The 14,637-nt window shown below is 46.2% G+C and overlaps 1 protein-coding gene across 1 annotated transcript in view; it reads right to left on the bottom strand.

Annotated features, from left to right (window-relative positions):
• Positions 1 to 14,637, bottom strand: part of CYTIP (cytohesin 1 interacting protein) — a 65,256-nt gene that overhangs the window by 38,674 nt on the left and 11,945 nt on the right. Inside the window, exons 2-3 of the mRNA XM_063932293.1 lie at positions 5,533 to 5,588; positions 92 to 146 (exon numbers count right to left, since the gene is read on the bottom strand). Coding sequence (XP_063788363.1) covers positions 92 to 146; positions 5,533 to 5,588 — 111 coding nt within the window. The remainder of the gene's footprint in view (positions 1 to 91; positions 147 to 5,532; positions 5,589 to 14,637) is intronic.

The raw sequence follows: 14,637 nt of genomic DNA, 5'->3' as shown, positions 1-14,637 counted from the left end.
GAATATGATAACTTTGCAAGCTATCAACACCTACATCCTCATCATGCAATGTTGTTAGTGATATAAACAAGCATCTGGTGTCATATGTTACCTGGATTTCAAATCCAAAAGGTTCGTTATCCTGTTTCACAATAACGACTATTCTCCTAAAATTAAATATATATAATACATAATAAGCAAGCATAACAAATATACAAGTAAGGACTGTTGTAAAAAAAACCTTTATAAAACGTTAAGTATTAAACACTGTTCAAGCAATTACACATAACACATTAGTGAATTACAAAAGCATTACAAACGTGCAAGCATGTTGTTACAAAACTGGGCGATGCAATGTCTGCAATAACAAAATCAAAATATTGTTACTTGGGGAGGGATGTAATGAAGTTCGACCGAATTCTGATTTATTTATTTTTAAAGGGGCAATCATGTACAAGGCATGGTTTAGTCTTGCACGAGATTGCCCCTTTAAAAAAACGTCTGAGTACAGCCGGCGTCCTCTACGGCCACCGAACTTGGAGTTCATTACAAAGCTGTCATTACTAAGGCAAACTGTGGCTACCTGGCTACCACTCTGCTCTGATGGAAAACTACATACTGGGAGCTATACCACCTTGGATTATTATATACCACTGGGCTGATTTATCAATGAGTTTTATCATATGCAAAAAAAACACTTTTTGGATGATAAATGGGTCTCCGGCCAATCAGCTTCTGTCATGTGTTTGAAAAATGACAGTTGGCAGCTGATTGGCTAGAACACACAGGGCCAGATGCATCATCGCGTGGAAAGTGAGAAAATGGAGAGTGAAAAAGTACCAGCTAATCAGCTCCTAACTGCCATTTTGCAAACACAGCCTGTTACATGGCAGGTGGGACCTGATTGGCTGGTACTTTTTTACTCCCTATTTTATCACTTTCCAAGGGATGATGCATCTAGCCCAATATATCTTAGGCAACAAGTTTGAAAACATGTTGCGTATGGTAAAAACGTTGATAAATCAACCCTCATGTCAAGTTGCTATGTTGTTAGCATTAGATTGGATGTGTAGTGGTGGTTGCTCTTTTTGGGTAGATACCACGCTTAAAAAAAAAGACCACTGCTACATGAATATGGGTGTTTTGACCTTAGTAAATTTTCGGAATGCACCACCTGCAAAACATAGAAAACTCAGCATATTTGCAAAACCACAGTTTTGTTAATTTACCTCCATAGGTGTGGCCTATTTTGGCTCTTTTGTTATTTACCTCCATAGGTGTGGCCTATTTTGGCTCTTTTGTTATTTACCTCCATAGGTGTGGCCTATTTTGGCTCTTTTGTTATTTACCTCCATAGGTGTGGCCTATTTTACGCTGAGAAAACACAGCTTATTTGCAAAACCACAGTTTTGTTATTTACCTCCATAGGTGTTGCCTATTTTGTCATAGATTTTTAGTAGGGAATGGTGTCAGTTGTTTCAGGACAAGAATCACGACATTATAATCCTTGCCAGATTCAACACTTAGCTAATGCCTTTCATGATTTTAATCTTACTATGGGGGAGATGTATCAAGCATTGGAGAGAGATAAAGTGGAGAAGTTGTCCAAGGTAACCAATCGGGATGCGTTTAGCTCACCCCACTGCGGGCAGTATGCCGCTGTCAGGATATTGACAGCCGGCATCCTGTACGCTGGTCATCCATACCAAATCCAACCAATCAGCTTCTGATCAAATACTGTGCTAAATGACAGTTAGAATGTGAGTGACTGCTTTGGGAAACACTCCACTTTATCCTTCTTCAGTGCAGGGGTGTATCTACCCATTGGCCAGGATGGCACTCGCCAGGGGCGCCAAGCAAGGAGGGGGCGCCGTCTGGCAGTGCCACCCATGTCCAGGTGGTAGAATCCTGTAGTAGTGTCAGACTTGGTGACTGTCTGTTAGTGTCGGCGCCAGTGTCAGGTGGCAGCGTACCGCACCTCACTTGTATATCAGACTCAACATAAACTACAGCTCCCAGCATCCCTTGTTGCTGTGAGCTCCGGGAGCTGTAGTTTATTTTGAGTCTGATTGATCACTAGTGCAGTGCTGTGCCGCTGGACACCGGCGCCGGCAGTAATAGACAGTCACAAGGCACAATCCGTATTAAGTGAGGGGAGGATTGGCACAAGACTGCACTGCACGGCACTGACCTTCGGGAAGTGGATGGAGTGGAAACAGGGGGCGGGGCTACATGGCACTCAGTCAGTGCCAGGCAACCCAGCAGCATGGAGGAGAGAGGGAGAGGACAAGGAGCTACTAAAGTACATGCATTGAGTGTATCCTGTCTGTGAAGTGAGGGGGTAAACACTATATAGTCTGTATGAATGTCTGCATTTATGTATGTGACTATATGTGTATGTATGTTTGTGTGTGTGTGTGTATAAGTATCTACTGTATTTATGTGTGTATTAGTGTGTGACTATGTGAATAAGTGTGTAACTATATATGTATGTGACTGTATATATGTGTGTAACTATTTGTATATACTGCATGTGTGACTGTACTGTATATCATATGTACTGTATGTGTTTTGTGTGTGACAGTATGTATGTATGTAAGTGTACATGTGTGTGCCTATGGGCGGGATCAGATGTACTAATGGCAGTGGTGGGAACTTTGTGGTCAGCGGGTGACCGAAAGTAACCTCACCGCTGACCACAAAGTTCCCACCATTGGTTACAATGGAGCGCATAGGCGCTACATTGTAACACTGCCATGTGCCGCCCGTCATACAGTACAGGAGCACACAGCCAATCAGGAGGGTGCCACAACGTGGCGCTCCCTGATTGGCTGAAGAAACCCTCTTAGACATAAGTCAGAGGGGGTTTCTGGCATTCGGGGAAAGGGGTCCCATGTGAAAACATGGGGCCCCTTTCAGTGCGAGGTCGGGTGTCCATTTTTTTATTTTGACAAGTACCTGGATTACAACTGGATTAAAAGAAGAAGAGGCTTCTACACTGGATTTTGTGAGTATAATTTTTTCCACAGGTACACCATGGATTCTACATGGAGAAGAGGACCGACCCTCGTGTGAACATAAGGTAAGTATGTGTATATGGAGGTGTGTATGTATGTATTAAAGTTATACTTTCAAGGTGTGTGTCTTATGTTTTTATTGGGGTATTTTTTTAGTTGTAGTACTACAGGTACCAGCGGGCCCGGTTTTCCTCCGCATGCTGGTACTTGTGGTTCTCCAAGTACCAGCTTGCGGGGGAGGCTTGCTGGGACTTGTAGTACTGCTACTAAAAACAATATTAATTTTTTTTCCAAACGGCTATCAGCCTCCCATCCGCAGCCCTTGGATGGGGGGGACAGCCTCGGGCTTCACCCCTGGTCCTTGGGTGGCTGGAGGGGGGGGACCCCTTGATTGAAGGGGTCCCCACTCCTCCAGGGTACCCCGGCCAGGGGTGACTAGTTGGTTATGTAATGCCAGGGCCGCCGGGAGCTATATAAAAGTGTCCCCCGGCTGTGGCATTATGTATCTGGCTAGTGGAGCCCGGTGCTGGTTTCAGAAATACGGGGGACCCCTACGCTTTTTGTCCCCCGTATTTTTGGAACCAGGACCAGGCGCAGAGCCCGGTGCTGGTTGTTTAAATATGGGGGAACCTCTATCATTTTTTCCCCCATATTTTTGCAACCAGGACCGGCTCAAAGAGCCCGAGGCTGGTTTTCCTTAGGAGGGGGGACCCTACGCAATTAAAAAAAAAAAAAAAAAAAAACACTTTCCCATCCCCTTCCCACTGATAAACATGCACGGATCTCATGGATCCCTGCATGCCTATCCAAACACGGGATAAAAAAGCAGGTCTGTTTTTTTTTAGCACTTTTTCACGAATTGTATTTCTGCACGGCAGTGTTTGGCTATTGTCGGCAGTGTTTGTGATTTGCACTTTTTAGTAAATTACCGATTTCTACGAAATTGCAGGCGTATTTGACCGATGGTGTATTGATTCGTGATTTTTTCCTAGGACTTCCAAAATATTACGAATGCCCTCATCACTGCCGAGATTTTTGCTTAGTAAATTACCGAAATGACACTTTGAAGAAAAAACGGCATCTCGGTCAAAATCGGGACCTTAGTAAATATACCCCAGTGTTTCCTATAGGGGTACTACTGTGTGGCATAACGTGAATAAAAGACACTACTGTGCGGTGTAATGTGATACTGTGTGGCATAACGTGAATAAGAGACACTACTGTGCGGTGTAATATGCTACTGTGTAGCATAACGTGAATATGAGACACTACTGTGCGGTGTAATATGCTACTGTGTGGCATAACATGAATAAGAGACACTACTGTGCGGTGTAATATGTTACTGTGTGGCATAACGTGAATAAGAGACACTACTGTGCAGTGTAATATGCTACTGTGTGGCATAACGTGAATAAGAGACACTACTGTGCGGTGTAATATGCTACTGTGTAGCATAACGTGAATAAGACACACTACTGTGCGGTGTAATATGCTACTGTGTGGAATAACGTGAATAAAAGACACTACTGTGCGGTGTAATATGCTACTGTGTGGAATAACGTGAATAAGAGACACTACTGTGCGGTGTAATATGCTACTGTGTGGCATAACGTGAATAAGAGACACTACTGTGCGGTGTAATATGCTACTGTGTGGCATAACATGAATAAGAGACACTACTGTGCGGTGTAATATGCTACTCTGCGGAATAACGTGAATAAGAGACACTACTGTGCGGTGTAATATGCTACTGTGTGGCATAACATGAATAAGAGACACTACTGTGCAGTGTAATATGCTAATGTGTGGCATAACATGAATAAGAGACACTACTGTGCGGTGTAATATGCTACTGTGTGGCATAACATGAATAAGAGACATTACTGTGCGGTGTAATATGCTACTGTGTGGCATAACATGAATAAGAGACACTACTGTGCGGTGTAATATGCTACTGTGTGGCATAACATGAATAAGAGACATTACTGTGCAGTGTAATATGCTACTGTGTGGCATAACATATACAGGAGACACTACTGTGCGGTGTAATATGATACTGTGTGGCATAATTTGAATTGGAAGTATTACTGTGTGGCCATGCCCCTTCCCCATAAGCCATGCCCTTTTTTGATACACCCTCCTTATTTCAAATGTGTGTGTGGGGGGGGGGGCACCAGCCCTTACTTTGCCAGGGGTGCTCGGACCCCTAGATACACCCCTGCTTCAGTGCTTGATATATCTCCTACTATACCAGAAATGTGATTCAGTACATGTGATTCATTTAGTCTGAGGGATTAGTAACCTGGGACACCCTGCAGGCTCTGAACGCAAAAGTACCAATTCTTTTCCTCTGCAGCCTGGAATAATGTTGCTCATTTTAGGCTTCTGAGACTGGAACAGTTAGTTTATATTTTCAATCTCATCAAAAAATCAGTATACAGTAAGTAATTAGCAAAGAGAAAACAGGGAATTAGCTCTGAACAAATTTGCAATTATACAGCACAATCCTTGTATATTAGGGGACCACAAAACTAACCTGTGGGGTTCTGATCCAGTAGAGTCAACCAGTGAATTTGATCTTGATTTGGCAAGCTGTAAATAAGGGTAAATTATGTCATTTGTACATGTCTGATTGTGAGCAATTCATTGCCTTAAACTTAAAACTTAAAAGTTGTGCGCAGACCCAGTGTTTTGGTTTTGGTTCTTATTCTTCATCGTGTTTTGGTTTGGGTATGCCCAAAACACCCTCACATGTGTTGGTTTTGGCTTTGAATCAGTATTTATTTTAAAAAATTATAAAACCTGTTAAAATCACTTAGTGGATGATTCAGATCTGATCGCTGGGCTGTTAATTTTGCTGTCCTGCATTCAGATAGTCGCCGCCTCCAGGGGGAGTGTATATTCGCTGTGCAAGTGTGCAATCCTATGTGTACGCTGAGCTGCTAATATACACTTTGTGCAGTCTCTGCGCAGCCCAGGACTTACTCCTACAGTACGATCACAACAGGTTGATTGGGGCCGGAACTGACGTCAGACACACTCCCTGAAAACACTTTGGCACGCCTGTGTTTTTCCGGACACTCCCAGAAAACGGTCAGTTACCACCCATAAACTGCTTCTTCCCGCCTATCACCTGCGAACGCCCGTGTGAACAGATTTTTCGCACCATCCCGTCGCTGACCAGCGATGCCCTTTATTGCTGTCCAATGCGCGTGCGCTTTGCGGTGCATATGCATGCTCAGTTAGATCTGAATCACCCTCATAATTTGGGCCTGTTTTTGTTCCTACACTTTATTAACCTCAAAAACATTAATTTCCAGTAATTTAAAGTACATTTTGACCACCTCATAGCTCACAATATTGTTCACCAATATTGGCCAAAGGCTCGCTGACTAAACTGAGCAATAGAGCAGTGGCACAAACACACGGCAGTTTATAGTTTATCTATGAAACATTGCCACAGAGGAGTTTAATAAACTATACGATCCCATAGAAACCAAATATGTTTTTGTTAATCAAGAACTAGATTAGAGGCCCAAAGGCAGTACAGGGAAATGTAGGTGGATTTATCTGTGTAGTGGAAGGCAGGTAGAGCGTTAGTTGATTGATTGATTGATTGACTGACTGACTGATTGATTGATTGATTGATTGATTGATTGATTGATTCATTCATTAATTTAAATGATTGATTAAGAAAATACAAGATGATTGATTGATTGATTTAAATAATTTTTGAGTCCAGAAATGTAAGATAGGCTGAATAGCTCTGCAACATCTGTTCATTTTCTTGACTTCTCTTTCAACCCGTGTCAGGATGGAATCCTTGGCTATTAACATTGTAATCTTTTCTGGTTAAAATTGTGGTGCAAATTAGTAACGTATTAAATCAATAAGTAATAAAACTGTTTGTCTATGCAAAAAAGACTGTCACCTTAGCCCCCCCCCCCCCCCCCCCCAAAAAAAAAAAAAACACAGCCCATTATGAAAAGAAAAGTGGTGCACGTTGGAATTGTCCTTGGGCCCTCCCACTTACCCTTATGTTGTATATTAAAAAAGACATGTACAGTTTTACAAACCAAGCACTCCATCAACAGGAACTGCCACTTTTGTGGCTAAAGTGCTTGCTTTGTTTGGTCCCTCACAAAACAAGCTACCAATGGGCTTAAAGCAGCTAACAGTGTTGTTAATACTCTCTAGAATTGGAAGAGATCATTCTCCTTATCTGATTCTACACCTTCATCAGTGTTAATCAGTGTTAATATCACCTTCATCAGTGTTAATGTCATCACACAATATTAACTCATTCCTACTGGAATCCACCATTAAAGTCTTTGTACATTGATGTAATTGGCAAGAAAGGGCTTCCTCGTGGAATTTGTAGTTCAGTATTATGAACATCAGCTTTTCTACATTTTGAGGAAGTAGCCTCCTACACAGATCACTTACAAGGTTCCCGGCTGTGCTAAACACTCTTTATGAGTACACACTGGAGGGTGGGCAGCTTAAGTAAAGCAAAGCTACTTTGCACAAGAGCCTTCAAATTGCCTTTCTTTCCTCCCAGCAGTCAAAGGGACTGTCTGACATGCTAACTTGTATAGTGTTGTTAAAAAAAATCTTCCACCACTCTATTGATGTTTACGGTATCAGATTGAGTCACGGTAGAGGTGTCAATAATTCTGGGCAATTCTTTTAGGCCTAACCACATGTCATAATGTTGTTATACTCTGGTGCGCTGAGTTGACTCTGGCAGTAGCCAAGGTACTAGTACTAGGTTGCTGCTCCTGCTCTTCTATTGACTGATCCATATCGACTTACATCGCTATTAATAATTAACAGGGCCCCCCTGATCACTGCCTGAACCCATCCAATCCTGACATGACTACGCGTTTTATTTTTATTTTTGTATATGATGATTTGCCTAACACTGACACAGTCACAGTGCTGCAGCCCACAGCCCTAGTTCACTGATGATGTTGACACTGACACAGTAGCCCACAGCCCTTAATCTTCATTGACAGTCACACTGCAGCCCACAGCCTTTCACTGGTAACAGACACTGACACAGTCACAGAAAGTGCTGCAGCCCACAGCCTTGGGTCACTGATGATGATGATGACACTGAGTCTGACATGGTAGCCCACAGCCCTTAATCACAGCCCACACCCTAACCCTCTGGCATTCTGTGTGAAATGGCACCTGACTTTTATCGATTCCAAAACATTCAGGATCAGCTGCCTAGAGGATGATGTTTTGCATCATTTTTGGATCTGAGACTGGTGGGAAAATCTGAACCTGGAATCAGAATCACTCAGAATCAGAAGTTTGGGCAAGCTCAGTTTTCTGAAAACCGAACGCGCACATCTCTAATAGGCACACATGATAGCTGCCAAGTTTCCCCATGATTCTACGGGCCTTTGAGCAGGGGCGATCTAGGCAAGGAGGCATCTGCTCCCACACACCCCATGGCCGGTGCCTCCAGAGCTTCTTGAGAGGCAGGTAGAGAATGCTGGCCAGCCTCTCTGATTATGACTTATACACCTGCCTCCCAGCCTGCAGCCAGACATTGAATTGATGTCAGCAAGCTGATTGATTGATTGATTGATTGATTGATGGCTGGAGCTATCCAATCATCAAAGCACTGACAGCTGGTGGAAGCATGTGGATAGACGGTGCAGGACTACAGGAGGTGTCATTTAATTTATAATTTGTTATTTCATTTTTTCCCAGTACATTTATTTGCCCAAGGCCTACAATGCTGTTAAGATGGCCATGCACATGGTAGCAGTCCTGGACGGTGACTGGTAGACAATAAGGTGTGTGGCTAAATAGACGGAGATGTTGCATCCTATTTGAGTGACACATGTGTATTGCTGAAATGGGTTGCATACATAGATGCACAGTGCTGACATAGGAGACCATACTCAGAAGGAGAAACTGCACTTGCCGTAAAGAGGCACCAGACGGCAATGGAACAACTATAGGTGCTACAAGTGGTCATCTTAGTTGCTATACATTGGGATGCACAGATGTACACCAGGGAAGGGTTTTGTAGCAGCATTAGCATAAAGGGGGTCATTCCGAGTTGTTCGCTCGTTATTTTTTTCTCGCAACGGAGCGATTAGTCGCTAATGCGCATGCGCAATGTCCGCAGTGCGACTGTGTCAAGTAAATTTGCTATGCAGTTAGGTATTTTACTCACGGCATTACGAGGTTTTTTCTTCGTTCTGGTGATCGTAATGTGATTGACAGGAAGTGGGTGTTTCTGGGCGGAAACAGGCCGTTTTATGGGTGTGTGCGAAAAAACGCTACCGTTTCTGGGAAAAACGCGGGAGTGGCTGGAGAAACGGAGGAGTGTCTGGGCGAACGCTGGGTGTGTTTGTGACGTCAAACCAGGAACGACAAGCACTGAACTGATCGCAGATGCCGAGTAAGTGTGGAGCTACTCAGAAACTGCTAAGAAGTGTCTATTCGCAATTTTGCGAATCTTTCGTTCGCAATTTTGATAAGCTAAGATTCACTCCCAGTAGGTGGCGGCTTAGCGTGTGCAAAGCTGCTAAAAGCAGCTTGCGAGCGAACAACTCGGAATGACCCCCAAAGGCGCAGACAAAACTGCAGCTTAAAGTCTTTTTGCAAACTGTCTCAAGAAAGTAGCAGGTGGCCCTCGGTGCTGCAGTGAGAGCATGGCCAATCATGGGGGTGTGGGCATACCCTGTCGCTGCAATCCTCTCCAACTGACTCAGGTGAGCTGTGCTCATCCCACTCAATTTTTGGTGCCCCCAGAAAGTAGCTCTAAATTCTCCAACTTCTTATACTCACTAACTTTTACTGTAAATGTCTTTCTCTAACGTCCTAGAGGATGCTGGGGACTCCGTAAGGACCATGGGGAATAGACGGGCTCCGCAGGAGATAGGGCACTTTAAGAAAGCTTTGGATTCTGGGTGTGCACTGGCTCCTCCCTCTATGTCCCTCCTCCAGACCTCAGTTTTACACTGTGCCCAGAGGAAGATGGGCGCACTGCAGGGAGCTCTCCTGAGTTCTTTGCATTAGAAAGCATTTTTGCTTGGATTTTTCTATTTTTACAGGGAGCACTGCTGGCAACAGGCTCCCTGCATCGAGGGACTGGGGAGAGAGGAGCAGACCTACTTAAATGATAGGATCTGCTTCCTCGGCTACTGGACACCATTAGCTCCAGAGGGGGTGAACACAGGTTCGTCCTGGGCGTCCACCCCCGGAGCCACGCCGCCGTTCTCCTCACAGAGCCAGAAGAACAGAAACAAGAAGACGTCTTAGGCAGCAGAAGCCTTCAGCGGCTTCACTGAGGTAACGCACAGCACCGCAGATGTGCGTCATTACTCCACACACCTCACACACTCCGGTCACTGTATGGGGGTAGGGCGCAGGAGGGGCGCCCTGGTCAGCAATAATAACACCTCAAAACATGGCAAAAAGATATATACATGTACAGCTGGGCACTGTACATGTATATAAAAGAGCCCCCGCCATTTTTACACAAATTTGAGCGGGACCGAAGCCCGCCGCCGAGGGGGCGGGGCTTCTCCCTCAGCACTCACCAGCGCCATTTTTCTCTCCATAGAACGCTGAGAGGAAGCTCCCTGGACTCTCCCCTGCTTACACACGGTGAAGGGGTGTTTAAAAGAGAGGGGGGGCACATAATTGGCGGATAAGATATTATACAGCGCTGCTGGGGAAAAACATTTTGTGTTGGTCTCCAGGGTCATTGCGCTGGGGTGTGTGCTGGCATACTCTCTCTCTGTCTCTCCAAAGGGCCTTAAAGGGGATACTGTCTTCAGAAAAGAGTTTCCCTGTGTGTATGAAGTGTGTCGGTACGTGTGTGTCGACATGTTTGACGAGGAAGGCTCGCTTAATGTGGAGGGGGAGTGTTTGAATGTCAGGTCGCCGTCGGCAACGCCGACACCGGACTGGGTGGATATGCTGAATGTCTTAAATGCAAATGTGAATCTCCTGCATAAAAGGTTAGACAAGGCTGAGGCTAGGGATCAGTCAGGTAGCCAGACCGTGCCTGTCCCCGTGGCGCCAGGACCTTCAGGGTCTCAAAAGCGCCCCATATCCCAGGTCGCTGACACAGATACCGACACAGATACTGACTCTAGTGTCGACTATGAGGATGCAAAATGACAGCCGAAGGTGGCAAAGGGTATTCGATACATGATTATTGCCATAAAAGAGGTTTTGCATATCACTGAGGAACCCCCAGTCCCTGACACGAGGGTTCACATGTATAAAGGGAAAAAGCCTGAGGTCACGTTTCCGTCCTCATTTGAGCTAAGCTAATTGTGCGAAAAGGCTTGGGAGTCTCCGGATAGGAGACTACATGTTCCCAAAAGGATTCTTATGTCGTATCCTTTTCCACAGAAGGATAGGATACGATGGGAATCTTCGCCTGAAGTAGACAAGGCACTGACACGCTTATCCAAGAAGGTGGCACTGCCTTCTCCGGATACTGCTTCCCTCAAGGATCCTGCTGATCGCAAGCAGGAAATTACCATGAAGCACATTTACACACATTCAGGAACTATCGTTAGACCGGCCATGGCGTCGGCCTGGGTTTGTAGTGCTGTCGTGGCATGGGCAGACTCCTTATCTACGGAAATTGACACCTTAGATAGGGATACCATTCTAATGACCATTGAGCATATCAGAGATGCTGCCTTGTATATGAGGGATGCTCAGAGAGACATTTGTTTACTAAGCTCCAGAATAAACGCTATGTCTATTTCTGCTAGGCAACTCTTGTGGACCCGACAGTGGACGGGAGACGCCGACTCAAAGGGGAGGAGTTGTTTGGAGAAGGCCTCTTGGACCTTGTCTCTACTGCTACGGCCGGTAAATCGAATTTTTTACCTTATGTTCACCCGCAGCATGCTAAGAAGGTACCGCATTATCAAATGCAGTCCTTTCGTTCCAATAAAAGCAAGAAGGTACGGGGATCGTCCTTTGTTGCCAGAGGTAAAGGCAAGGGAAAAAAGCTGCACTCGACTAGTTCCCAAGAGCAGAAGTCCTCCCCTACTTCCGCAAAGTCCACCGCATGACGCTGGGGCTTTCCGGGGGGGGGGGGGGACAGATCAAGTGGGGGCACGTCTTCGTCTGTTCAGCGACGTCTGTGTTCTCTCACAGGTGGATCCCTGGGCAATAGAGATTGTTTCCCAGGGATACAGACTGTAATTCGAAGACATGCCTCCTCGCCGGTTTTTCAAATCGGCTCTGCCGGCTTCCCCGTCGGAGTGGGAGCTGGTGTTAGCTGCAATTCACAAATTGTACATTCAACAGGTGATAGTCAAAGTTCCTCATCTCCAGCAAGGAGAGGGTTATTATTCATCCCTGTTTGTGGTACCGAAACCGGACGGTTCGGTCAGACCCATTTTAAATCTGAAATCCCTGAACCTGTACTTGAAGAGGTTCAAGTTCAAAATGGAATCGCTCAGAGCGGTCATCGCCAGCCTGGAGGGGAGGGGATTGGATGGTGTCCCTGGACATAAAGGATGCGTACCTTCATGTTCCGATTTTCTCTCCTCACCAGGCGTTCCTGAGATTTGCAGTGCAGGACTGTCACTACCAATTTCAGACGTTGCCGTTTGGTCTTTCAACGGCCCCGAGAATTTTCACCAAGGTAATGGCGGAAATGATGGTGCTCCTGCGCAGGCAGGGGGTCACAATTATCCTGTACTTGGACAATCTCCTCATAAAGGCGAGATCTCGGGAGAAGTTGCTGGACAGCGTGTCTCTGTCCGTGAAGACGTTGCAGAGGCACGGCTGGATTCTCAATTTACCGAAATCCCAGCTAGTCCGTGCAACGCGTCTGACCTTTTTGGGCCTGATTCTAGACACAGACCAAAAAAGAGTTTTTATTCCAGTGGAGAAGGCCCAGGAGCTCGTAGCTCTGGTCAGGAACCTATTGAAGCCAAAAAAGGTTTCAGTGCATCATTGCACGAGGGTTCTGGGGAAGATGGTGGCTACATACGAGGCCATCCCCTTCGGCAGGTTCCATACAAGGACCTTCCAATGGGACCTATTGGACAAATGGTCCGGGTCCCATCTACACATGCAAAAACGGATCACCCTGTCTCCCAGGGCCAGGGTGTCTCTCCTGTGGTGGCTGCGCAGTGCTCACCTCCTGGAGGGTCGCAGGTTCGGCATTCAGGACTGGGTCCTGGTGACCACGGACGCAAGCCTCCGAGGTTGGGGAGCTGTCGCACTAGGAAGAAATTTCCAGGGTCTCTGGTCAAGCCTAGAGACTGGTCTCCACATCAATGTCCTGGAGTTGAGGGCCATATACAATGCCCTACGCCAAGCGGAGGAATGGCTTCGGAACAAACCGGTTCTGATTCAGTCAGACAATGTCACGGCAGTGGCTCATGTAAACCGCCAAGGCGGCACAAGGAGCAGAGTGGCCATGGCAGAGGCGACCAGGATTCTACGTTGGGCGGAAGGCCATGTAAGCGCACTATCAGCAGTGTTCATCCCGGGGGTGGACAACTGGGAGGCGGACTTTCTCAGCAGGCATGACCTGCATCCGGGAGAGTGGGGACTTCATCAAGAAGTCTTCACACAGATCACGGATCGGTGGGGACTGCCTCAGATAGACATGATGGCGTCCCGCCTCAACAAAAAGCTAAAGAGGTATTGCGCCAGGTCAAGAGACCCTCAGGCAGTTGCGGTAGATGCTCTGGTGACACCTTGGGTGTTCAGATCGGTCTATGTGTTTCCTCCTCTACCTCTCATACCCAAGGTGTTGAGGATAATAAGAATAAGAAGGGTCAGAACAATCCTCATTGTTCCAGATTGGCCAAGGAGGACTTGGTATCCGGATCTGCAAGAGTTGCTCACAGAAGATACGTGGCCTCTTCCTCTAAGGCAGGACCTGCTACAGCAGGGGCCCTGTCTGTTCCAAGACTTACCGCGGCTGCGTTTGACGGATTGGCGGTTGAACGCCGGATCCTAGCGGAAAAAGGGATTCCGGAGGAGGTCATTCCTACCCTGATCAAGGCTAGGAAGGACGTGATGTCGAAACATTATCACCGTATATGGCGAAAATATGTTTCTTGGTGTGAGGCCAGAACTGCTCCTACGGAGGAGTTCCAGTTGGGCCGTCTGCTTCACTTCCTTCAAACGGGAGTGAATTTAGGCCTAAAATTAGGGTCCATAAAGGTTCAAATTTCGGCCTTATCCATTTTCTTTCAAAGAGATTTGGCTTCTCTTCCTGAAGTACAGACTTTTGTGAAGGGCGTGCTGCATATTCAGCCTCCCTTTGTACCTCCGGTGGCGCCTTGGGACCTTAACGTGGTATTAAGTTTCCTCAAGTCACCTTGGTTTGAACCACTCAAAACAGTAGAGTTGAAATACCTCTGTAACACAATTCAGCAGGCGCATTCTTCGGCAGGATTGCCATTGCCTAAATCGGTTAAGGCCCATTCCACTAGGAAGGTGGGCTCTTCTTGGGCGGCTGCCTGAGGGTTCTCAGCGCTACAACTGTGCCGAGCTGCTACTTGGTCGGGGTCAAACACCTTTGCAAAGTTCTATAAGTTTGATACCCTGGCTGAGGAGGACCTCCTGTTTGCTCAATCGGTGCTGCAGAGTCATCCGCACTCTCCCGCCCATTTGG

This window comes from Pseudophryne corroboree, chromosome 7 (genome assembly GCF_028390025.1).
Source record: "Pseudophryne corroboree isolate aPseCor3 chromosome 7, aPseCor3.hap2, whole genome shotgun sequence".
In the NCBI taxonomy this organism is placed as follows: domain Eukaryota; kingdom Metazoa; phylum Chordata; class Amphibia; order Anura; family Myobatrachidae; genus Pseudophryne; species Pseudophryne corroboree.
Note: the sequence above shows the minus strand (reverse complement) of the source record. Positions and strands in the feature narration are given on the sequence as shown.